The following is a 27,099-nucleotide window of genomic DNA, read 5'->3' on the forward strand; positions in this document are numbered from 1 at the left end:
TAGATTGGTCAGTGTATGGACATTAGATGTGTCTCTGTGTCTACCCCTTGGTTCTTCGTCTTTTTTTGCCCAATGTAGATGTTAAATGTATTAGTATATGGGATAAGGTTGTCATTGTTGTTGTTGTTAAATATATTAATATCAATATGTTTTTTGTAAGTTTTGCTATTTCAACTTATGCGGGTTCAAAACTTGGAAACAACCTCTCTTGCGAAATAAGGATAGTAGGAGCCTTGTGCATGAGTTGCTCTTTTTTTGTTTTTTTAATCAGCTCTGGAACTGTTGGTGTATCAGTACCTAACAAATTTTGAATCAAATGTAGATTTTCATTATCTATTTGATGACTAAACAGGAGAGAAAGAGGGTGAAGATCGATGGGTCGTGCGAAAGTGAAGTTGGAACTCATTGCAAAGGAAAGATCTCGCAACACCACTTTCCAGAAAAGAAAGAAGGGTTTAAAGAAGAAAACCTATGAGTTCTCCACACTTTGTGATGTTGATGCCTGCTTGATCATCTTTGGGCCTAAGCAAGGTAATCGTTTGATCGAACCAGAGACTTGGCCAGAGAACCGTGAAGATGTTCTCAACATCATCGAACGGTTTAGAAAGAACTGTACAGCCACAGAGGGACGAGGGAATCGACACATAGGCATTCCTGAATTCTATGAAGACCAAATTAAGAAGCTTCGTAGAGAGTTGATCGAGTTGCGGCAACACAATAGCAAAACTCAGTACCCTACGTGGGACAACCGTCTAGACAATCTCTCTGTGGACCAGCTCAAACACCTTGCTGCATCGTTGGATTCAAAGATTGAATTTGTGAAGGCTATGATTGATCTTAATGAAGGAAATCACTATGTCTTGGATGATGTCACAGGGTTGATAGAATACTCTGTCCCACCAATGAATCAAAACCCTCCTCCTCCTCTTCCTCTTCCTCATCTTCCTTATAGGGATTCTTATAATAGGAGTACAATGGATGACATGCAGATACACATGAACCCTCACCACCAGCCCTATTGTGCTTTGGATCAATCTCTTGTGATCAACGGTATGGATTGCATGGGAAATTACTATGGTACATCGAATAGCATTATTCCTTATCATCCTACAACTGTCGTAGCTCCGATGTCTAATCAAATCTGTTACAATCCCATGTTGCCAACGGTTGATGAGATGACCGTAATCAACAATACCGGAGGAGGACCGGTGAGGCCTTGCTACTTCACTCATCCCTATTTTGCACCGCCACTACATCAGATCAATGAGTTTTTTGATTTGCAGGATTATCACCATGATCTGGATGATAAACGGTCATAGGTTCTTCTGTTACATCTCCACTATGTTTTAATTTATAGATATGTCTAGCTACTACAGCTTTGAGTATCCCAAACTTGTCTTTTATTTTATCTTTTATGAGGTAGAACTTAGGAGTGGAGATTATTAATGGTTAGATGAACTAATGTAAGTATCATATGATAATAATTTGTGATAAAAGAGAAGAAGATTTCATTATTAGTTCTATTTTTTTGTGTTTTTCACTTTTATGATTTAAATTGGGCTTCTCGTTTGTGTTAGGCTCTTGATTAAGAAGAGCAAAATGGTGGTTAAGTATATGACAACATGATAGGAGCTTATTTGCCCAAAATTCTATTCTAGGCCTATCACTACCCCTCACTAGCACTTTATTTGGGGTACCAGTGTGATTCAATTCCATCACTTATGAATCTACATATAAATATGGGTAAGAGATCTCTACTTGGTCGCATGGTTTCTACACAAGCATTTGGGCCAATAGGTGAGCACGTCTGAGTATCTACCTCGTAGATAGAGGCGTAATCTCATGGTGCCATGTGAGAAGGCGTAGGAAACACCACCAAGTATAGATCTTTTTCCCTATAAATATATATAGTTCTCTTCATTAATAGGAAAAATGCATGTAGGCAAGGAAGGCTTCATTGCCAAGTTTTCATAAAAGGGCATTAAGAGTGTATGAAATAATATTTATGAAAGCAAAATGACACATGTCAGTACGTTCATGAACCCTACACGTATAGGTAGGTGGTCATGTGTCTTCTTATTGAACAAAAAGCATTACTAGGTTTGCCGGACTTTTGATGTGTTTGCTAGTGCATCCACAATATTAAGGTACAATAGGGCCGGGCTTTTCAAAACCCAGGCCCAACCCAAGTTCCACAATACTCAACCCAAGCACCACTGTTGGGCTTTGGGGGCCCTATTTTATCATTAGACCATTTTGTTCGTCCACTAATAATCAACTTTTTTTTTTTTTTTTTTGAATAGATAGGTTCTTGCCAATTAAGCTATCTCCTTAGGGTTAACAACCAACATTGAGTTTATCCGCCATTTCTCCCTCTTATTTATAGGCTCTCATTCCCTTTTTGTTCTCTTAAATTCCCAATGTGAGACTAAAGATGAGTACATTCGCTACTCTTCCTCCTTTTTTGGAACAAAAAAAAGTGTTTATTAGTCCCATAATTAAAACTTTAGAGAAGGAATAAAGAATGAGATGTCTATAAATAAAGTTAGATATCCCAATTCCCAAGCGGCTTTACTTTTATTTTTATGTTATATAAATGTAAAAAAATTATAAATTTTCATACAGGCTTCAATTCAGCTCAAGCCCATCCTTGCCCTAGCCCAAACCTAGGAATCGCAATCCTGGCCCACTCTGCAGGAAGAAAAGCCCAACCAAACCCTGTCAGGCTCAGGCGGGCTTTGGCAGATTTAAGCCCACCGGGCCATACTTGCACCCCTAGCTGACAATATCATGTGCATAAGAACACCAAATCATGGGAGCCAAACTGATTATGAATAACAGAATTCTCGAGAGACCTTTCATGGATCTAACAAAATCACCCTTAAAAGGCAACCTCAATAGCTGGTAACTTACTAAGTCGCCATTGAAGGATCTCATCTGCCCTGACAGAACTCGGCCTTCCTCTGGTATGTACATATCTCTCTCTCTAACTTCATGTTCTCCCTGTTTAAAAATAAAAAGAATAAAACAAAAACTCAAGACAAAAAGGGTCAAGGTGGGCTGAGCCAGGGCCGGGATAAAAAGTATTTTTTCTCGTGTGTAAAAACTAACTTAAAAATGACAAAAATATGGCCAAGCCTGGCTCGTACTGAGCTTGACAGGTTCACGCCTTGGCTGCTATATCTCATCTCGATGGATTCAGATCTTCTACGGCGCAGTTGCCCGTCCGACCTATGTTGCGTAGACACAAGGCCGCATGTAATGACCACCTTACCCCCACTTGGACAAGGGTAAGACGGTCATTGCGCGTGAACCTGTGTCTATGCAGCACAGGTAGAACGGGGCAGCGAGCCGTAGAGGATCTGTTTTCTCTCGACCCTGTTGCACCCCTAACCCAAAATATATAAGGTTTCACTGAATTTTGTAAAATGTTCCTATGCTACACAAATCCCAATTAGAGAAAGCATTTTTTTTAGAACTTTATCATGATACTAGTGAATTCAAATTCAAATTCAAATCTTCTCTAAAATTTGACCTTTGAATAAGTGATGATATGAAAAATATATCCAATTATTTTTCTCCACCATAAAAAATCTGCCACAAGAATGAAAAATCATTCCTATCTTAGGCATGGATTGTCAATCCATTTCTGTTTATGTAAAAGAGTATTTTTTTGGAGGCGGATGCTTTTCCTGCTATGTTGATAACTTCTGGATAAAAATCCTCTACAGTACCGCAGGGTGTGCGGTGCACATCCTGTGGCAAATGCACACCCGGAGGTACTGCAGAGGATCTTGGTCCATTACATCTACCCGTGGATTGATGAGTTGGGCAACATATATTGTTGGAAATAAATTTTCAAGAACCCATTTTCTATAAGTTCAAACTAAATGAAATAATATTTATTAAAAAGAAAAAAAAACTAAGGCTCCATTAGTTAGGGCGTAAAATTTTACTTTCAAGGAACCAACATACCCTCTATAATATATGTTATTTCTAATCGCCCCCTCTCACATATCTTCCTCTTATATATTTTTTTTGGTAAGCATATCTTCCTCTTATTAGGAAGCCATATATTCTAACTTCTTTCTTAATTGAATTTATCTTTACTTATCTCTCTCTTATAAGGAAACTATATAATCCAACTTATATATATAGAGAGAGAGAGAGAGAGAGAAAGAGTGAGTGTGTGTGTGTCTCAGTACATCACTATAGTAAGTAATTCCTTTAAACTTGTTTTACCATAACTTCTCTTATCTCTATTGATTCTCAAAAGCTTCTGCATTATTGAATTTCTTAATTACTTTTCATAAATTGTTTGGTTGATTTAATTTGCATTCCTGAGCTTATACAAGTAATCATTTTACTATACAAGGTAGAACAACTATTTTATATTTTAAAATATGAAGAATACTTTTTGATTAGAAGAGTCCTTTTGTGCAATGTTAACTACTGTGAATTAAATGTTTTTTTGTGGTATTTGTTTTGTAATACTTGTTTGAATTCCATGGTCTCTGCCTACCTATTTCTTTTGGATTACTATTTATATCTTGCAACAATTTCTAAAATTTTTGCAATGATCAAACATCTTCCTACTGCTTATTGAAAGTTCCAATTGGAATTATAGTTTTTGGGACACTGTAAAATGTTAATTTTTGTTTCTATTATTCATCAGAATGATAATTGACTATCCAAACCCATTATCATAAACCGAAGCCGATATGAAACCAATCATAAATCAAAACCGACACAAAATCAAACCGCACTGAAACCGAACAGTCCTTATTAGTTTGGTTTTAGTTTCCCTAAAGGTCACATTGAAATCGAAAAAAATCGACCTGAACCCAAACCAAACCGATCGGTTGACACCCTTAATTATTGGGTAGTGCCGAGTTTCTCCATGTTCTCCCCTTTTTGATTTCTCCTTCCTTATCTCCCTTCCCCTTTTCTTTTCTTGGCTTCCAAACATAGCCTAACACTATCTACTCGATGAATGAATAGGTGAATAAGAGAGTGAAGATGGGTCGTGCGAAAGTGAAGTTAGAACTGATTGCAACGGAAAGATCTCGTAACACCACTTTCCAGAAGAGAAAAAAGGGTCTAAAGAAGAAGACTTATGAGTTCTCCACGCTTTGTGGTGTTGATGCATGCTTGATCATCTTAGGGCCCAACCAAGGTGACCGTGTGGTCGAACCAGAGACTTGGCTAGAGAACCGTGAAGATGTCCTCAACATCATTGATCAATTTAGAAAGAACTGCACAGTTGGACCGGGGAAGCGACATGTAGACATCCCTGATTTATTGGAAGACCAAACTAAGAAGGTTCGTTTCAAATTGGCCGAGTTGCGCCAATGGAAAGACAAAGATAAGTATCCTACATGGGACGACCGTATCAACAATTTCTCTAAGGATCAACTCATGACCCTCGTTGCATCGTTGGATTCGAAGCTTGAACTTGTGAAGTTGATGATTGATCTCAATGAAATAAACCACAACCCCTTAGATGATGTCATAGGATTGATAGGATACTCTGTCCCACCAATGAATCAAAATCCTCCGCTTCTTCCTCCTCCTTATGTGGATTTTTCTAATACCAGTACAATGGATGACATACACATGCAGATGCAACATCACCACCGTTTGTCCATCGATTATGGCCATCTGATCAACGGTATGGATTTCGTGACCAACTGCTATGGTGCATCTAATAGCATTATGCCTTATCATGTACCTTCGATGTCTAGTCAGATCTATTACAATCCCATGTTGCCAACTTGTAATGAGAAGGCCATCATGCTCAATAATACAGAAGGAGGGCCGGTGCCTTGCTACATCTCTCCAAACATGCAGCCAATGATGCATCCCTATTTTGCACCATCGATGCATCAGATCAATGAGTTTTCTGATTTGCAGGATTATCACCAGGTTCTGGATCATCATCAGCCATAGGTTCTTTGGAAGTAGATTTTTAGTTTATATATTTAATTTCTACAGCTTTAACTATTCCAAATTTGTCTTTTATTATGTCTTTTTTTTTGGAGATGATTAATGGTCAGATGAGTTTAATGCAAATACCCATATGGATATTATTTATGATTTGATTGAAGAATATATGGTTATTATTATTTAAAGGAGAATGTTCTCTGTGCTGCAGCGTAGGCTGTGCCCAAGCACATGGGCCTGCCACTCAAGAGATAGGGTGAACATTGTGCCCACCCCCATGTGCATGGGCGCAGTTTGCACTGCGACACAGAGAACAACGCCCCATTATTTAATTTTTTTAATTATGCTTCTTTTACTCTGCAAAAAATTAAAGGAAATCCCTACAATAAGTGATGTAATCAGATATGAAAAAAGACAACTAAACACATGCTTGCACTGGAATAGAATAAGATATATAATAATTGACCTCCTACTACCCCCACAAAACCATATCAAAATATATTTTTTTGGTAAAAGGCCACAAAGCCATATCTGAAGTCTTGAGTTAAGTGGATAGAGATTAGGGCTTCCAAGTAAGAGGAAATACAGCCTATACAGGAGGCACTGTGCTTCTAAGTCTCTCCAACCATGTGAGGGTTTGTTTTGGTTATCTGTGAAACATGCTTTATACTGGTCCAATGAGGGTTGTTCATGACAAGGAAATGTGAAAGGAATTTGAGAAGCTGGAGGGTAAGGAGGACTAAGGAATTGAAAGATAAGACACTCTAAGGGTGGGGGGGACATCATGATGACCTCATGATATCAGGCTGGGACTGTGGGCCCTGTCTAACTACGTTTAGGTGTTGTCAATTTTTGTTGCAGACCCTCCTGACCCTTCTCCAGTTCTCCTTCCTCTGTCAAATCCCTTCTCCCTCCAGCCAAATCACATTCCTCATTCTCTTATATTTTATTCTTTTTTATTCATGTGGGACCGCTTCTGTTAAAACTCCCAAATGAGGCAACCCTAATATCAAAGACAAGGCTCATCTTTGGGTTTTTTTTGGGTTTGGGGAGGGGGGTGTGATAACAATGATAATGTATTTGAAACTAGGATGTGTCAAAACGTGATCTGATTGGATGGCTCACATGGGCCATGGCTATGACCTCTAGCCATAACCCAGACCTCCAAGGTATTTGCAACTACATGCTGCAGGATGAATTTTGGAATGACACATCAATGTCAATAAGAACCGACCGATCCCTCTGGAACCAAGCAAGCATTTCATGCCTATCCAGCTTGGGGAAAAGTGTTTGATTTGATTTCTACTTATTTTTATCTTATTTTTATGGGTTGATGTTGTCTGTCTTTATTGAAAAAAAAAATAAATAAATTCCTATGCGGCAACGCAACCTACGTCCAAACACATGGGTCTATCATTCAAGCCTCTGGAAGGAAGCAAGCATTTCATGCCTACCCAGCTTGGGGAAAAATGTATGATTTGATTTCTACTTATCTTTATAGGCTGATGTTCTCTGTTTCGTAGCGTAGCCTATGTCTAGACACATGGGTCTGTCATTCAGAAGGGTAGAGTGGTCATTTTGCCCCACCCCATATGTCTGGGCACAGTTTGCACCTCCAGCGCAGAGAACATTTTATGTGGGTATTGGGTATCATTTTAAGCCTTATTTTTGGAAAATATATATATATCGATATAGGTTTAAATAAAAATTACGAAATAGGTTAAGATCTCTTTCTATTTCTTGGACAGAAATTAGTTTTACTTATTCTGTGCTTATAATCGTCATGAGCATATATATGTTCAACTAGTTTAAACTATGAATAAAATAGAGAAGGTGTTTTTCCTCTTAATTCCGGTGCACTTGCCCAGTGCAGTTGACTGTGCATCGGATAGTGCACCACACTTGAGAGGATAAAATCTACTCTCAAGTGGTATGGTGCATCGGATTTGAGAGGACAAAAATTCATGTTTTTTGCTTGTTAGTGAAACTTATGCCGGCAGATGAGAGCCAATCAACGTCTCCTATTAGTTCAATAAATAGGGAATAGAGAGGTCATTTTAAGAAAGAGAGAGAGAGAGAGAGAGAGAGAGGTGCTAGCAAAGGCTACACCTTCGAACAAGAAACATTTTTGCATAAAATAATCATTAATTCATCAATTTTAGAAAGAAACACAGCCCAATTGTGATAATGGATGGAAGGGGGAAGGGATTTGCCTCTACAAACACATTCAGACCTTGCTGGAAAACTTATCCATCGCGTAAAAATTGACTCTCTCTCTCTCTCTCTCCCCAAGTTTGATGATACTCTCTATGTAAATCCACCAAATCTCTATGTTCTCTTTTTCTCATTTTCTAGGGAAAGGAAACAAATCTCTCCACCTCCATTTCTTCCCTCTCCTTTCAACCCTAAAATCAGCGATAGAGGAACGGTTTAGAGGCATTTCACAATCCCTACTAAAATCTTTAGAGACATTTCATAAATGTCACTAAAAATCATGCTTCTATTGATTTGTAACATGATACATACACGCGTTTATGCGACATTAGTAAAAAACATCCCTAAAGATCGGATTCCGGGTTTGTGATTTTATTCCAGGCTTACCCTAGGCATGCATATAGGCTGAAGTCATCCCAACCCAAAAAAATGTCATCTTTCTGGGAAATTATGTGGCATAGTTTGCTGGCTAACTGCACCTAGATTTTATTAAGAAGAAGACATGGGTCATCAGGACAACATGAACCGTCCGATCTCTAAAGCTGATGGACTATCCCTTGTAGGGAAATATATAGTACATAGTCCTTTCCAAGATTCTTCTTTGTGGGTGTCAAATTGTCACTAGAAAGTCATCTGAAACTTCAAGAGAGTGGTGGTCTCTTTGTTACCTTTTCTCTCTCAAAGTCTCAAGTCTCAAAATGTCTGATTTTATTATTAAGAGGACAGAAGGCAAAAAAAGGAAAGAGAGAAGTTGAAGAAAGAAAAAATGGTGGGAATTGAAACAGAAACAGATCTAGAGAAGATGAGAATTGGGTGGTTCAGATTGCCAAGAACCGACCGTAATCTTATGAGATCTTGGTGTTTCAGTGTCCAGCATTAATTGCTGCGGAAAAAGGTTGGTCGGGCTTGTTTCGTCGGCTCCTCAGCTCCACTCTTCTGTCCTAATAAGACAACAACATCAGCTCAGCTCCCTCAAACATCTTCTTCCAGTAGTAGTAGTAGTAGTAGTACCACTCAGCCTTAACAAAGACTCAACCTTTGATCCATCCCAACCACCAAACCCTAACAAAGGCAATACCCATCAGTATTTCTCTTAATTCCCCTCTTCCCTCTACACTATTTCTTTTTCTTCTTTCTCATTGGTGATTTTTTCAAGAACCAAAAGCTGCATTTTAAGTGAATCTTGGTGAATGATCTCAGCATTTGATTTGATAATAAATTCTTTTGAATTACATACACAGACAAGTTATGCATGGGAATTGTAGTCAAGAAAAGTAAATTCTTTATGTCAAACCTCTAGAATTTAAACTTTAGACTTGGTTGAAGGTTGACATAAGGGTACTTGGTGCTTATGATGATAAATATCTTCATCTACCACACACTAAAGTTGATTAGGTTGATTTTGGTACCTTCTTATCTGAAGTCATGATGTCTTGTGAAATCTATTTTCCATGATTCAAAACACACATGTTCCCATTAATTAAAGTGATTGTTATGTACTTGGTGGACTAAATTTTTACTAGTTAGGTTATCCAAGCTCTTATCCTAACTATTTTAACTATTGAAATAAGGATCGAGTTGACTGAGTTTCCCTCCACCCACGGAGAATGGGATCCCATTCATCTAGGGGCAGGAGAGGGTGGGAATGGGCATCGGGAGAGCATTTTAGAACATATTAAAATCCTAGGAGGGGTTTGTGAACCCTAGGATGGTGGGTGAACCATCCTCTATAGGTGGTGGAAAACTTTGTCGATTGAAATAATTTTGAGAATTATCCATGATCACTCTATAAAATAGGGGAAGAAAAAGAAAACAAAGAAGACTGCAGAGATTTGTTTGCATGAGACTTCACCAATCTAGCTACCATCTTAATATCTTTAGTAGAGGAACCATATAATGTGGATTCTTGAATAGAGAAAAAGCAGTTTACTATACAAAGTACAAACAATCAGTTAGAGAAGCTAGTCCATCAGCAAGACCAAAATTGGCCTTAAACAACAACAACTCAATCTATCTTAACTAAATGGGGTCGTCTACATGGATATCTTTAACCACCAATTAGCTAGTTTTATTTGAGGTCATACTTGATACAAAGTCTAAGCAGTACATGTATTGCCCTTGTCACTTTTAGCTCATTCAATTTGAATCAAATCACTCCTCCATACTGGAGCATCTAAAGGCCTCCGTTGAACATGGTCATGCCACTTCAAACAACTTTATTGTAGCTTATCATGGATTTTAGAATCAAAATTGACCTTAAAATGCTTCCACACAACCCAATACCATCCAATTAGCATTGAATTCGAGGTGGATGCTACCCTTAACATATTCCTTTTGTCTTATCCTACAAACTTTTTTTAATAGAAAGTAAAAAAATATTTTAAAAATAATTTGAAAGTGACTTAGCATTATATCATTCATAAGAGTTGTCATTGCTTTACCCACTTTTTGGGTACACTATGTGAAAGGGTAGGGTTTTACCCCGTTAAAAAAATTATCTAATACTAATGGGAGTAAACATGTGAAAGGCAGGGCTTACCTCTATATGTGTACTTAAAACTTGACTCATTTTAGTTGTCTCTTTGCCTTATACTCAAAGGTTCTTTAAATTAAAAATATTAAAAAGTATATTTCAAAAATAATTTGAAAGCGACAACATTATTTCATTATCAAAAGAGTCGTGGCCATGTATATATTTTTAGTGTACATGTGAAATGACAACATTTACCTTGGTTGAAAATTTTTGGGTGTACTAAAAGGGCAAAAATGTAAGGTTATAAATTATTTGACACCTTGACAAGTGTCACTTAGAAAATCCCAAATACTAAAGGGCCAAAAAAAAAAAAAAAAGTTTAGAATTTCCTTTACACCAACTATGGCTACCACGGGATTTTCCCATTAAGGTTTGAACTACTACTGATCATCACTGATTAAGCGTGTAGTTTTGTTCTGGTTCACAAATAATATATAAAAAAGGACAGAACAAACCTAGTGGTAGGCTTCCAGTTGGAACTAGAAATAGAAGTTGAAGATTTTTTTATTTGTTAATCCCTAATATTCTTCTTTTATCCTTCTCTTATATGATTTGGTGTTGATGTTTTCTATGCACTCTGACATCTCTCCCTGAATCCAGACTTGAATGCTCAAAGTGAATAAATATAAGAGTTAATTCCTTTATGATGTTAAAAGACCTTTAAAATTAATTTCATTTAGAGCTTCCAAGCAGAATTTACACTTCATGAAAACTACCATATATTGATTGAGCTTTGTTCCTATATTTTATAAGAATGTCTTGTTTTAGTTTCTTTTCTTAGGTTTATTATGTTTATTGTGCAATTATTATCAGTTTCCCAAGTTTGTTCATTGTCCCCTTAGAATAACCTCTCCATAAGAGGAATGTCAATTTTAAAAACATCTGTTTTCCATATATGTAAAGGAATGCAACATATGTCTTCAACCCAAATTATAAGTTATTTCACCATCGATCAAACTCTTTCACTTCTGATTCATATTTCACATTCAAATACCTCAATTGATGAACCCAAAGTCTCCATCACCACTCTCTCTGAAACTACTATAATAGGGGCATAAGAGATAGATAGGTAGACCTGTCAAGTTTCAACATTGAAACCTGTAATATTTACTTTCATGAAGCTCTTCATTGATTTTAAGCAACATAGTGGAAGTACAGTTTAAGGAAACCTTCTTCATACCCACCTCACTAAATACCTAACATCCACCAACCTCTGCAATTCACAACAAGAACAGTAAAAGTTTCCAATAACAACAAAATCTAAACATCTTAATTCTCACATACATTATGACAAATGGGTAAGCTACTCAGTTATTCTCCTTCAGTTCTTCATAGGAAGGAACTCAAAAAACTGGTATGGAGTGAAGTCTCTATTCATTGATTGAATACTCAGCTTGGTCTCCTTCTTTGCATCATCACCACAAGGGAAGAGCTGAAGCGTGTTAGAATCTCCACATTCCTCATTGTCTTCCTGAAGACTCTCTTTGGTTATGAGATGTGGGTTTATTGTTGTTATTGGTTCTGTATAAGATCTGGTTATGGTGTTTGTGAGATGGGTAGGAGGAGGAGAACAAGATAAATGCATCATCTGCCACGTGGCATGGGTTTCTGCAGAGCTTGGCCTCTGCTGTAATTCTCCCTCCTCAAACTGAATCCATACATCTGCTCTACTTTCTGCTACGGCTGCTCTTTGCATTGAAACAGATTCCTGGAAAAGAAGAAAAATAAATAAAGAAGTAAAGAAGGAAGAGTGAATTAACACAAGGCACAAAAGCCCAAAGCAACTGCTCAGTTTCATAACAACAGGCCCGACAGAAAGGAAGGAGTGCAGCTTTTAAGCCCTTTTAGTTTCCCAACATACAAAGCTTTTGTTACTCTTATGTGTTCCTTCCTTTTCATGATTTCATATAAGCCTCCTTATGAACTTTAGTCAGTCTTTACATTAGCTCTCATATAAAGTATAATTACTTCTAATCATTGCTTTTAGATGTTTTTTCTTAGCTAAAAGTGTTTGACAATGGAGATGTATAGAAGACCTCTGCAAATGTACTGCAGTTTGTAGGGAGAACCCAGTTCCTGTTCTGTTCTACTTCAAAGCCTGATCCTGCACAAGAAGAGAAAAAACAAAAAATACCCATTAAGGTTTGCATCAAAGCACAAATTAAACAAACCAAGCAAACCCTCAGAGGGAATTAGGGTATAAGCGAAACCCTAGTAAGAATTTTTTTTGGGGAGATTATAACATTTATGAGTACCTGAATCTTTCTTTTCCAAGCTTTCAATGTCGTGTTGTTCTTGTTGCTGATCAATAGCAGAGGCAGATTCCAAACGACGACGACGTTTCTGTCGTTCTCTAGCCTTATGATTTTGAAACCAGTAGAATACATTCTTGCCTTCAATTTTACCAAATCGACGAAGCTGTGCAGTGATTTGCTGGATTTGCTCAGCTGTGGGTGTGCGAGTACCACGTCGATACAACTCCTCTAAGGCCCTTAACTGCTCAGGTGTGGGGTTCCATCGTGTGCTAACCGCAGGTTGTGTTATTAACTCTCGCTTGCTTTGCTCTGTAATGGATGCTACAACACAATTTTATTATTAGAAACATAATCAAGAATCAAGAACCCAGGTTGAGAAAAAAAAAATGGGAAAAAAAATTACCTAAATATGGTAAGAGATCAGAGCCATGGATATGATTAAGGCATGGATGAGTAGTATTAGAAGAAGGCCTTGGCATGAGAGGACGAAGTCTCCTGCCGTTTAAGGAGTCAGACATGTTGAATCCATTACTACCATCAGTGCAACCCATCATCCACATTGTAGTGTGAGTGTTGTAATGGGTTCAGTGTAGTTGACTGAAAAAGAGGGTAGTTGAGATGCGGAGGGAATGAAACAATTAGGGAGAGAAGGTGTCTAGAGTTGCAGACATGGAGAAGGAACAAGGAGAGGGAGAAGGATAGGGAGATGGATTGTGATTTAAAAAGAAGAAAGTGAAGGAAAGGAGAAGAGGTTGACTGGGTTATATAGAAGGAAGGAGAGATAGGAGAGATACTTAGAGAATGGAGAGAATAATAAAGAGTTAGAAGAGAGAGAGAGGGAGGGGGGTAAAGGGCAGACAAAGAAAAGGGTAAGGGAGAAAAGAAAAGCACAGGCAAGATGGAAGCGTGGAATTCTGGGAGTTATCGGGAGGTGCGAATAATAGCGACGTGACGATTATGAGGTTTATAATCAGCCTCCTCAACCCTTACCCCCTCATTTATTGCCCCCCCTTGACTGGTGCCTTTCATCCTTCTTCTTAATCCAAACTGCCCCTCTCTCTCTCTCTCTCTCTCTCTCTCCATGTATCCACGGATTGCTGCTTCTTTGCCTTCCTAATTTGTTTTTTAAGTAAGAGAGCAATTTTATTAGGGGTCACTATGGCGTGGTAAATCTCAGACTAAAGGACTACAAGAGGTAAGGAAATGGTGGGGGTGGGGGGGGGGTGTGGGGAGAAAGCCACCGGAATCAAGACAGAAAAAAATAGAAACGCCTTTAGCTAAAAGATGGACCTCATGTACAACAGAACGAGAAACTAAAGCAAAGGAAGCATATGTAAAAGAATGAGATAAAACTAAAACATCATCCCCCTAATCAAATAATGTAAAGGTGTTAAATGGTCGGTTTGGTTTGATTTTTTCTTTTTTTTTGGGGGGAGGGGGGTTTAATATATAATTGTTCGGTTTGATTTTGGACTGATGATTGATTGGTCCATGAAATCAAAATCACTGTCGATATTGTCGATTTAACCCAAAATTTTGCTACTAATTTCCCCAATCTCTTGATATGGTGGTTCTACATTGTGACGGGTGCATAATCAAGATAGGGCATCATATGGAGGATTGGTTTGGCATAAGGCTGGTGTGCCTATTTTTGTATATATATAATGGTGGTGGAAAAGACAACTTTGTACTGAATATGAAATTTCGATTGGTGTTATGTGTGGACAGAGAATTTCTAAAGAAAGAGTTCCCTACATTACCCGAGTGCAGTTTTAAGCAAATGAGGCCATGAGGAACTCCATTTGGAATCTGAAAAATAGAGGGATGAACTTTTATGACATATGACACCCCCTCACATGAAATTGTGATATATAAAGAGTGCGTAATTTCATTCTTGAGCTGACATTGTGCATAGCTTTTTCCCGAATTTCTATTAGATCTAATTCAAAACGTAATATTGACAATTTGAAAGGAAGAGCTCGAAGTTCTTGGGTGGTGTGGCACTTGAAGAGTGCAATTGTGCATCTGGTTGATAGACTACAATGGAAGCAATTTTAGCACGTGTGATGGGAGTTGAACCAATCAGTGGATTATATGATTTCCTTCCAATTAGGGATGGATGAAATTATTTTTTATCCTTTAAATTTCCCTAATGATCTTGAAGTCCTCTTAAAAAATGACGCTGACCAATATATTTACTACAGAATGTAATCTTCTTCTTAATTAAAGAAAATTGGGAAAGGTAGTTGTATACATGAGATTCTTCCATCAACTCCATCAAATAAAGGATGTAGGGGTTTTTATGTCATCTCAGATTAAATGTCAATTTGACATCATTATCGTGTACATGCATGGTCATGCATGAAAACTTTTGCTATGAATATTTTTAACTATCAAAAATAAAATTGTCAGTTTTGGTCCCTTATCAGTTTTCTTCCTGGCCTCTTATATTTTATTTTCAATTTGGTTTTGATTTTTAGATGTTTTTTTATCGATGTTTTCTTATTTAGGTCCATTAAATCAGTTGTAGCGATTACTTTCAATCCCTTAATGGTGTCCAAAAATCAAAACCAATACCGACTTGATAAAGAGCTCAATCGGTCGGTTTTGATATTTTCGATTCAAGCCGGTTGATATTTTCGGTTCACACCAATAACTAACAGCAAACTAACATCATTACTGTAGAGAGGGTAAATTGAGTTTTTTCAAAAATTAGGGGGTGATCTAAATTTTGTTTGTATATGAGGGGGTGACATGTAATTTACCCTTCTATTTATTGTTTCTGCTTGCATTTGAACCCCAAAACAAAAATCCAGAAGTAGCACAGGAAAATGCTTGGAATCTTTCCTTCTCTTCTACTGCATTGGCCATGGTCCATACAGTGTCCATATCCATACATTCCATACCCATGATGTTGATGATGATGATCATCGTCATCATCATGATATTATCATTCTAGATTGTACAGCATTGATTAATGTCATAAAAGGAGAGCCCCACTTTGCCTGGATTTTAATGATTTTAAAGTATGTGCAGAGCCTCAATGTCAAATTATATTAGAATGATTCAAATTCCAGTTAAAATCAACATGAACCAACCCCGCTCTGTGATTTATCCATTTCTCATCAAATCATTCTTGTTGTATATATATGGGATGATTTTAGCTGTTTACCAAAAAAGGTGTATGGAGGATTTTAGGGACTAAGGGGTCGTCCCCCACACCAAACCCACCATATTTAATACGATTCTTATCACCCCCAGTACTGGGGGCATCCAATGCCCATCGTGCGGCTGGGCACCACCCATGTATGCACGGTGGGGCCCATTATGCACACATGGGCAGTGCCCAGCCGCACGATGGGCACTGGACCGCCCCCAATAATTTTCCTATTTAATATAATGAACAGATTTAGTACTATTGGGTCTCAGAAAGTCTGTTTGTTCGTTAAAATGGAAAATATTGTACACATTACACATGGATTCGAAAGTAAAAGAAAAATGTATTAGGAATATTTTCCAGCTATAGAAAGTTATGGTATCATTGTTAAGGGAGAGGGTTGGACATGCTGCTGGTTTTTTTGGTGCTAGCAGCTATGCCCAGCTTGAGAGGATGGGATGGGGAGGGTAGGGGGGTCATTTCCATGGGGGGGGGGGGGTTAGTAGAGAGACAGACAACATGACAAAATTAAAAGAAGGAAAAATGATCTACAAACTAGGGACCTTTATCCCCTGAGGTTTGCTGATCGGTACGGTTGTACAGTTCCTCTCATAGGGGGGGCTGAAATAAACATTCCACCTCCTGACCGAACACACTGCTCAGGTGGGGTCTATCTCCTTTTATTAGAGGCACTAGGGAACCATACCAAGCAGGGAACCGCAGGTGATAAAAATTCTACAAACTAGTGGATTGTAATAGAATCTTATATTACTCTCAGATGAAATGAAATACAATTTATTATATTGTTTACATTGTTGATATAACACCCATGATCTACCACCGATATGTAATGTCTCCCCCTTCCCTCTGGCTCTCCCTCTCCCTCCCCGTCTCTTGTTATCCCCTCCCATCCCCTTCCCGATGCCCCTCTAGCAATCCACACCCTCGCACCCTCTTCCCTGCCCCAACCCCAGACCCACCACATCCCTGCTCTGCAACTCTTTCCTTCCCTATGCCCACCCCTGCCCTTTGCTCCCTCTCCCTCATCCCTCCCTATCCCCGTTTGCCTCAACCCCATCCCACCCCTGTAACTCCCCTCTTCTCACCCTCGTCCCCCTCTTGTGCCCACCCCAACCTCATGCCCGCTACCCTTGGTTCCCCTTGGAGTGGGGAGAGAGAAAGAGAGAGATGTTGAGGGTGGAGGGTTTGCATAAATGGGGGTGGGGGCCGTGGGGCGTAGGTGAGAGTAGTTGGGGAGGGGGGGGGGGCATTAGTCATAGATGAAGTTGGAAATATTTTCAGTCTTAAATAGAATTTGTTAATAAATAATTCCAGTCATAATATTTCAAACATGAGGTATCCCAAACATAGTTTCTTAAACATTGGGTACTTCACTATAATTTACCCGATTGATTTTATAGGTAGATTGTAGCATCACAAATGTGTTGTCAAGCTTAACATTATGTTCCAATTGATATTTGCAATGTGACACCCTAACTTGTCCTCAAATTTAGTGAACAAGTAGGTATTACCATCCCCTATCTATCTATGAAATTGTATCTCAATCCAAATTTTATGTATATAAAGAGAAAATATGTCAAAGTATGGTTAAAAGTCAAAGGTAAGAGCCAAAATTGTGAGCCATCCAAAGTACATTGGATCAATTGAATATTAATTGGGATTATGATTGAGTTTGACCACAAAATTTGACATGTATTTAATCCATGAGCCCTATCTATCCATAAGGTTGGAAGCTGCCACATCATTAATCCACAGCCAAAATCAATTGCGACACACCTGTGTATGTACACAGTCGTGCCGTACAAAGGGGTGAGGGTAATTGTACATCTCCTCTCTCCCCCCATCCAATGGTTACGTGGCCATGCATAAAACCTTTTATCATAAATGAATGATATTAAGTACCCAAAAGACATCTACCTTGTTTCTTCGAGGTAGCACTAGACAGAGCTGATTACTAATTTATATGTAAGGGAGAGGTATATACACATTGCTCGTTTATATTGACATCTTACAAGGCAAACCGATAATAGTAGAGAAATGATATATTTAATGAGGATAGAGAAGAAGGATCCGCATGACCACATATTCAATGAGAAAAGAGGAGAGAGATTGCGCGGGGGAAGTGCGCACTGACAATGTATATTTCCTTTTCCCTATATGTAATGTTGCAAACACTCCTTCAAATTTTTACATTTTGATGATTAAAATTAAATACAGTTGGGTTACAGTACAAAGAGGCAGCAAATGATCTCAACCAAGAAAAATTGGGAGGCCTTCTTTTTCCCCTCATCTGTATCTGTCTTCTCTATGTTAGTGGTAAACACCAAATTCAGCCATAAGCCACGTTTGCTCACGAGGCCACGCAACTGATTAAAGCCAGCAAAAGAGAATTCTCTTTATGTGAGAATAAACGACAATAATGAGAAGTGAAGAGCAATTACTATGCTCTATTAAATACAAGAGCAGCAACTCCAGATGTTTCCATCTCAAGTCAATGTAACTGATTAAAGGAAATCATTTTTCCAAAACCATTTTATCTTAAAACACACAACTTTCCAAGATTGGAAGCATGGGTTCAATAGATTATTTGTGTTCTTCAATTGGGTCTGTACTGCAACGTTCGTTTTTGTGTTTTTTTAATAAATTTGGAACAGAATATGTGTAACCTTCGGTGTATTTTTTGGAGTGAAACAACACCACCACCCAAGCCATATCTCAACTTAATGAGGTCGGCTACTTGGATCTAATAAGATGCAATAGATTAAAAATACGAAGTAATTGGGGTGGGGAATAAGATGGACACAGCTAAAAGGGTGTTGATAGAATAACATAAAAGAAATAAAGGGAAGGGGGAGGGGAGGAACAAACAACATCGACATAAAATCTAGGGCATCAACCCTTCTGAGCTACTTATCGCTTCTTAACTACCCAACATATCTGCTTTAGGTCTCAGAGGTGTGAATACAAAAAACAACATCACAACAACAAAGATCAACTAAATGGGGCCCACCGCATGGATCTTTGATCTCCAATCAACTCTATTTGCGGTCATACAAAGAATAAGACCTAAGCTAAGCATGTCTGTCTTAACCACTTCTCCTAATGTTATCTTAGGTCTGCCCCTCGTTCTTTCGGATCCTTCAATTGTGATCATGTCGCTCCTTCTGACTGGGGCACCTGAAGGCCTCTGTTGAACATGGCCAAACCACCTCAAATGACTCTCTCTCAGTTTTTGGAGTGAAAGCACCATTGAAATTAGAAGGATGTGAAGAATGGTCAACTGGTTCAATCACCTGGTCAAGAATGGAAAATCATCTTCTTCAACTCTTATGACACAAAGAAGCACTAGGGTCTCACCTGCAGAAACCACATTAGTAGCCATCCTGTAACTAATGCTTAAAATTTTAGGTGATCTACAAGATTAATAGGATAGAAATAGATTCAAAATTTTGTAACTTTTTACAAGACAAGTTTCCTGAAAAAATTGGGATTTATACAAATTTGGTGAATTACAGGATCGTTACTATCACCTCAGGGAATATATGAGGTAACCTTTTTTTAACTGAAGGTCTAGATCAAATATCATTCAAGAAGTTTATTACATGTCCCAACACCAACAGCTGCAGCAAGATGCCAAGCAGCATGAAGGTATGGTGTGCTGGGAAAAACATCATCAGCAACAAAAAGAACCCCACTCAAAAGAGATGATATTTTATGCAGGTTGTGGGCCATTCTCAGATCTGGTTCCTTCAATGCTCTTTCCGCAAATGCTACCTGGAAGAACAAATAAAAAGATAAATTCATCCTGGTGAAAAAACAGAATGAGCCCTGAAGGTGTCGAAACGGCATTGTGCCTACATATATTTTCAGAGGATTACTACAGTAACTATGGCAAGAAATTAAAAGCATCACCCATGTGGATTGATCTCAGGTGTGACAGGGCAGTTTTGCAACTCACAATTGTTAATCCCACATCGATTGTGAGTGACAAATCCCTTTCCTAATATGCCTGTGAACATCCTCCTCTCACCAAATCGGTCTTTTGAGATGGAGATTTACATGGTATCAGAGCAGGTTACATCCTGCCTCCCTTCCATTTTCCATCCACGTGTACGGTGGTGGTTCCAACCCACCAACACATAAAGGGGGAGTGTTCATCCCACATCGATTATGACTGAGAAATCCCTTTCCTAATGTACCTGTGAACAGCCTCCTCTCATCAGTCGGTTTTTTGAATCGCTCCAGTCATTGCCAAAAACTCAGTTACAAACTGAGAAGAAAGCAGATGATAAAAGTGCCCACAAGAGGGGTCAACTCACCTCAGACTGGGGTTATAATAATGGCACTATAATAGTGCGCCAGACCAGAAAAAACAGAAACCAAGAATAAAAATCCATGTAGCAGCATCACAAGAGCATACAAAACAAAAGGAAGGGCTAGTGAGATTGGGCTTCACGGACTACAGGAAAGGAACAAGGGATGACAAAGCTTCCAGCTAAAGGTGTGCATACTGGTAGGTAGATATCAATGTAGGTTGCATGAAAACGATATAAAATTCACTGGTCTAACAGAGAAAAAAACTTCAAATTACACACATTGCTCGAATTTCTAGAAAAAGCACAAACAAAAACACTCCAGGGACATCAGCAACAAGGAAACAGATCTGAATAACTGCAAAACATATTAAAAAATCACATTTCATAGAGGAATCTGAGAAGTCATAAATCTGGAGCAATAGTACTTGATTCCTTTAATTTTTCCTAGTGCATGTTATGTAAGATGAAATTTCATTTGTCCCTTGAAGACCAGTCCATGGAATTAGATCGAAAACATATAGAGTGGATCATTTCATAGTTACCAGTAAGCACGAGACGATGATTGCTACCCTAATTAGAGAATAAAGGTTCATCCAAACACCCAGATGCCAACAGAATGGGTATATGACAAAGATTTCTCAACCTGCTGATGAGTTAAAGGATAGAAAAACATCAACTGGCCAGGCATGTGTACATTACGAGATCAGACATGTTGTATGGAGAAAATAAGAACAAGAGAAAGAGGACACCAGAACTTAGGAGAACATCGAGTAAACAGACTTGGAGAAATGCTCAATGGAGTTCATCACAGTCAATAACACAGTCCCCACATAAGAACTCTATGAAATTCTAACCCACCATTTGCACCAGATTACCATACATTTTAAAGGAGTTGAAGGCACTAGATGAACATAAGCTCACTGTCTAAAACTGTATGCCACCTCACAAGATGCATCAGCTATGACACTAGTGCATACTGTCACCAAAAAAAAAGTTAAAAAAAAATGAGATATTTATAATGTACATGTTATTTGCCCCATCTAACAATGAGAGATAAAATTTAGATCCGTAAAAATCAAATAATTAAGCCATTTTACAGGGAAAATTATTAGGGGGTGAAGGCAAAAACAATTGCAAATTTTCGACAAGGGGACCTGTAATGCAGCTAGGATAAAAATACCGTGTAACCATTCACAGATGACTTTATGAATCAACACTGAAATATATATCAACACTGTGTAAAACGAATCCCAAATTCAAATTCAAATTCTGTAATGATTTGGGGGTCGGGGGGTTAACATTGCAGAGAAGGGTAAACAGCTGATTACCTCCATTAACCCAGTGTGAACAACTGAAACCATTAAAGGCTGGAAAGGTAAAAATACAGCAGAAGCTGCAGTCAACAACTTAGGATTCTCATTCCTTAGTGCACTTGAAAGACACTGCAGAAAAAAAAATAATTAAAAAGAGTTTAATTAATCATCATAAAAGGATCTTAATCTTCCAGTGGAAAACACATAAGTATGGGCAATAAAAAAACAAGCAGGTTAATAATCTATCAGGGAAGAGTAATGAAACTTAGGAAACGAATGAGGTACTACTCTTCATGTAACAACAACAACAAACTAAGCCTTATCCCATCTAAATGGGGTCAGCTACATGGATCCTTGCAGTTGCAAAACAAAGCAAGAAAAAAGACGAAATGAAGCCACAAGAGATGAGAAGTGCGAAAAGAGAAATGAAAGTAAATGAAAGTAAGAGGAAATAGGCCCAGCCCAGGAAGTCAAGGAAGTCTCAGCTACTACTCTTCATAAGATGCAACTGTATGCACTGAGCAACTACATTATGCATCAACCAGCAGACAAGGACATAAAAAATCTGAAATATTATTAGTCATCGTCAGATAATTACTTCTGGTAGGCACATTTATGGATGATATGGCATCAACTTCAGCAAGGGACTGATGCCTTCCCTGCAAGATCATTTTCTGATCATTCATAACATTAAATATGGAATGCTAATTTGTAAAAAATCAGATCCATTCTCCTGATATATAAAATAGCTTAAATAGCATGTAAGTACCACCATCGGTAATGGTTTATGTAGACTGGATTTCAATTGGATGTATGAGACTATATATTCTCCATTTACCAGAAATGCATTGGTTCTCCTCAAACATATATTTTAAACAGCACTAAACTTACAAGGCAACAAAGAGTTCCAGTACCTCACACACAAGACAGAGAAGAAAGTTCATCTTCGTTCACTATTGCTTGCTAAGAACTCTCTAATATATTTAATAAAGTAATCATTACTTAATGAATGTATTACAGTGTGCAGGAAACCACTTAACTAAATCCTAATCTAAAAGGACATAAAAACAATTCATGAGTCTTACACTAGACCTAAGAATCAAAAGATCAAATAAAAAAGAACCCGTGTTGCAATTAGTTTCGCAATTTAACTATACAAACCTACTAATGAAGAAACTCAAATAATAATACATGAACTTTCAATGAAGAACAATTTTTGCTTAATCTAACTGCAGAGGTTTCCTTGATGGCCAAAAGATAAGCTTACCTTGAAACACCAAATATCTAGCAACGGGTAGGTCTGTTCTCAAAGTTCATGGACATGTTGTCCACATCACCATCAATCAGTCTAATAAGCGTCAGCCTAATCTGATTTTAATGGAGATCTAAAGCTCTGAAATTGGTCGAAAATTCAACATTGGAAACTTTAGGTCAACTTTAGCTCAACTTTGGAAAAGACGAGGACAAATGCCATCACATAATGGTCATAAAGCAAAGACAAGTCCAAAACTTGTGGGTAATTAAAGGAGGGTGCTTCCCATCCAATAGTCTGTTTGACTAAAGGAACCTTCCACATGGCTTAAAAGAGGACAGCCAAGATAAGATTATCTCATCAGGGCCATAAAGTGGCCATTTTCCCTTACTATTGTTATACTTTAATAATTAATCCAGCATTAGAATCTAATAAATAAAGAAAGTTACAACATAGACACTCATCAGCATTAAGCCACACATGAGAAATTTCAAATACTCAGCTAGATCAATTGCGCTTCTCATGTTCTGCAAGATGATCCCTGCTTATGTTATGCATTGACTTGTTCGCATTCAGATCCGAGGATAAATAGCACTACTAACATAAGAAGTACTTTTCTATTCTCATCTCATTTTCACCTTTTTAATAGCTGAAGTTTCATCCCCTACATCTATTCAGAAGGTTCTTGCTATTTGTCACAGAAACTATACTGTAATCTTCAGCCCTTTGTCCCCATGTAGGAACAAAATTGAAAGAATGAAGATAAAATGTAAGGTGGAAGGGGGAAAAAATAGAGAATATGAGTTTTAAAAAAAAAGTCCACAAATTTTGATCTTAAAAAAAAAGCAGAAACAGAAAAAGATAAAAGAATAAATAAGAAGCTTATGCTACTGCTGTTATCTTGATATTTTATTTTGGGGTTTTATGTTTTGTCTTTGTAAATCAGCGGGAGCATTTTACATGTACGGCTGCTTTAGTTGTTTGAGTCAACCTTGACTAGTCATTTCCTTTACTGATCTAGAGAGAATCTTTTTCTTGTTCTCATTATTTAGACATTTTATTACTTGACCTATAAATATGCACAAATATGGACCAAAATCAGGGTCCTTCAAAATATTCCCACTTCAAAGGCAATGGACAAGGGATGGATCACTTTGATGAAATTTTATTTATCTACTTCAATCTGCACCCAACCCCGTAAAAAATAAAACACGATGGAACAATTGGCAGGGAATCAACACCACTAGCCTTTTAAGAATTTCATAGTTATTGTAGGAGAGACAAATCTTCACACACTAAAATGTAGTAAAAGAAACTAACCCTACGTTCAAAAAGGTGAATGCACCAACATATTTCACGATTAAACGTGGTGACCATGATTAATTTAAATAACATAAACAACTAAATTTGTACAGGTAATGCCACTTTAGTTCTGCATGATATCCAGATTGAACCGTAAAGTTGTACAAATTTCACAATTGATTTCACATTTTTGTTCTGCAAGCCACATATTTCCACTAAAATGCATTCATTCATGGTCGTCCTCCTAAGCATTATGCATCTATTTTGTTTTAAGCGTTGAAGCATGAGCTTCAACCAAGTGGTAGGCATTCAAAGTTGAATGGTAGAATCAGGTAAATGGCAAAATACGTCAGAAACATTTATAATGCTGGCATTGCCAAGTCAAATTAAAGAAAAGATGTTTTTCGGTTTAACTGCATAAGTTAAATTATTCACATAGCAATATAACATGCTAAAATTTATTCAGCTTAATTGAAGCTTGATATTTCATAATAAGATCTTATCACAATCTTTTATAAACTACAAATCCTGTTCCCAAACAATTCTTAAAATCAACTCTAACTTACAACTGTTGCAGTGGCTATCATTGTATAATCGACCCATCTTAGATACTTCCTCAGTTCTCCTCTTGAAGAATGGTACAAACTTGAAGCAACTCCAACTCCAATTAACGAATTAGCATATAGTTTACTACTCAAATTCTTCCTGAAACCTTAGTAAACACAGTTATCGGACACAATGATTTAATGCAAGGTTTTGAAGTCAATATCTAAGTAACAAGGAGATCTTGTATTCTTGCCTTGGGGTATGGATTCCAAGGATAATAAAAGGAAGTGAAGTGAGCACATTAGCAATTGTCTCTATCAGGTTGTGATCACCTAAAACATGCAAAATTTTAAAAGAAATAGATAAGCAAATAGAAATAGACATCTATGGAATGTTCGAGAATTAATGCAACGACAGATAGCAGTAGGACAGTTGGACTGATAGTGCTTTAGGATCACAATATGGTAAATACCAAACAAAGTAAGCTGTCTTAGGAGTACCTTGAATATTACAGCGGATAGGCCTCAGGCATGGTGGCCTCTGCTGCCAAATGCGTCTGGAAAAAGATGCACAGAATAAATGAGCTGTTTTAATTTGTATTCCGAAAGACTTCCAAACTACATAAAATGGTATTCCATATAATGAAATTTGGCCATGTTTAGTGTTATCTTATATTCGCTTGTCTTAATATGTGTATTCAGTTAGATCTTAATTTTATCTTACATCTCTCTTGCTTGCAACCATTATTTATAGGGTGTGGCTCCACAAGGTGAGCAACTTGTAGAGAAGTCTTTGTTTGTGTGTGTGTGTGTGTGTTTTCTGTCAAGTGGCAGCTTAGTTGGCACTCAAATTTTATGGTTGTAGCCAATAATCACCATTGAATCAATTGAATGTTTCAGCTTAAAAGCATCACACCATCTAACATAATCAACAAGTCAATATTGATCAAGATTCAGATGGCAGATGATTCTAGGGGCAATGATTTAATACGCAGTGGCTCACATGATTTTGGCTTCAAAACCTGATAGATGGACAAACCACATGGTCCTCTATCTATCTAATATTGAATAAGCACATCAGCCCTCCAAGGCCCCACTGCTTTAACTTCTGAAAATACATGAGAGAAAATCCACTAGATGGCAGGCCATACGGTTGAAATAGGTCCAAAATTCTGACAGGTAGACAACTCAAGGGGTGCTCAATCTTTCCAATAGTTGGACTGGCAAAATGAACCCCTACATGGCAGAAATAGCAGCCAAGAGATTTCTCCCAGTGGGTGCTCACCTAGAGAACCTTTGGATCCTTACATATCATTTATATAATTTCATATCTATCACCTAATCCAATTCTCAGCACCTTCATAACGTCTCTCTTCCCTTCCCTCTCAACAACTCTTTTTTTTACTTTCCCAATATCCCTCAACGTCTCCCTCCTTAAGTCCCCCATCCCAACATCTCTCTCTCCCTCCTCCCCTATTTCTATATTTGTAACTTGTTTTGAAAAGAGTTAGTAATTTGATTTCTACCTTTTACCTTTGGTTGTGCTTTGTAAACCCCATTGTGAGTTTGAGATCCTATAGTGGTGAAAGAGTCCCACACTTGAGTGAGTACCCAAGAGGCCCAGAGTTAAGCAGTCCTCTTTGACCCTTGAGTTAAGTGGTCCTCTCTGACCCTTTTTATCCTCTACTTGGTTCCTCATTTGCCATACAATTCTTCTCCATCTTCCATCTTATTATGCCTTTTCATTTTGAGCGGCATCACATGCTATGTGGACTGAACGGAAGTAGGTGTTTCAGGTTTGCTGCATTTAGTGCACCAGACACTTTGTGTCTGCCACCATTATTCCGAACCAAAATCTACATAATTTACTTATATTCTTCTACATGAGGTAAAATGTGAAGGAAAAATAACAGTTCTAAATTTCAGAATTCTAAGAGTGACTAAATTAGCTTCTGAAGCAATGCAAAATTCATAAACAATACAGAATAGATAAGACTTATAAGTATAAGCTGATACTTTGCACTAGATAGGTTAAAAAGTTTCTTAGAACTCACTGCATTAATAGTGTCTGATTAGCTCCAAAAGCTGAACCTTCAGAGATGGACTGATTCAATTCCCCATGTTGAGGAATCTCTTCTGCTACAAATGGTGAACGAGATGCCAGATGCACTCCATGAACCCCCTCAAGGGCGCTAGAAGAATTTATTGCACTCTGAGGATTCATAATTTATCCCTTCATTTGGTGGCC

At 37.8% G+C, this 27,099-nt stretch overlaps 4 protein-coding genes across 5 annotated transcripts; 2 read left to right on the plus strand and 2 right to left on the minus strand.

Moving 5' to 3' along the window:
• Positions 1-48: 48 nt before the first annotated feature.
• LOC122646894 lies at positions 49-27,099 on the minus strand. 2 transcript variants are annotated; one of them, XM_043840531.1, is made up of 7 exons: positions 26,906-27,099; positions 25,353-25,408; positions 25,106-25,184; positions 24,873-25,011; positions 21,768-21,881; positions 19,689-19,897; positions 49-64 (listed from the first exon to the last, which is right to left on the minus strand). In XM_043840531.1, the coding sequence occupies exons 1-6, from the start codon at positions 27,073-27,075 to the stop codon at positions 19,706-19,708; spliced, it is 750 nt and encodes a 249-aa protein (XP_043696466.1). In that variant the 5' UTR covers positions 27,076-27,099; the 3' UTR covers positions 49-64; positions 19,689-19,705. The 2 variants fall into 2 exon arrangements, with proteins under 2 accessions (XP_043696466.1, XP_043696465.1); XM_043840530.1 differs by lacking the exon at positions 49-64 and having other exon boundaries at positions 19,527-19,897.
• On the plus strand, positions 375-1,319 carry LOC122645368 (agamous-like MADS-box protein AGL82). Its single transcript, XM_043838678.1, has one exon. The coding sequence runs from the start codon at positions 375-377 to the stop codon at positions 1,317-1,319; it is 945 nt and encodes a 314-aa protein (XP_043694613.1).
• Positions 5,020-5,949, plus strand: LOC122645369 (MADS-box transcription factor PHERES 1-like). The gene has a single exon (XM_043838679.1). It carries the CDS (start codon positions 5,020-5,022, stop codon positions 5,947-5,949), a length of 930 nt encoding a protein of 309 aa, XP_043694614.1.
• On the minus strand, positions 11,964-13,505 carry LOC122645370 (WUSCHEL-related homeobox 1-like). The gene is made up of 4 exons (XM_043838680.1): positions 13,349-13,505; positions 12,946-13,266; positions 12,727-12,794; positions 11,964-12,398 (listed from the first exon to the last, which is right to left on the minus strand). The coding sequence occupies exons 1-4, from the start codon at positions 13,503-13,505 to the stop codon at positions 12,012-12,014; spliced, it is 933 nt and encodes a 310-aa protein (XP_043694615.1). The 3' UTR covers positions 11,964-12,011.

This window comes from Telopea speciosissima, chromosome 11, assembly GCF_018873765.1.
Source record: "Telopea speciosissima isolate NSW1024214 ecotype Mountain lineage chromosome 11, Tspe_v1, whole genome shotgun sequence".
Classification (NCBI taxonomy): Eukaryota; Viridiplantae; Streptophyta; class Magnoliopsida; order Proteales; family Proteaceae; genus Telopea; species Telopea speciosissima.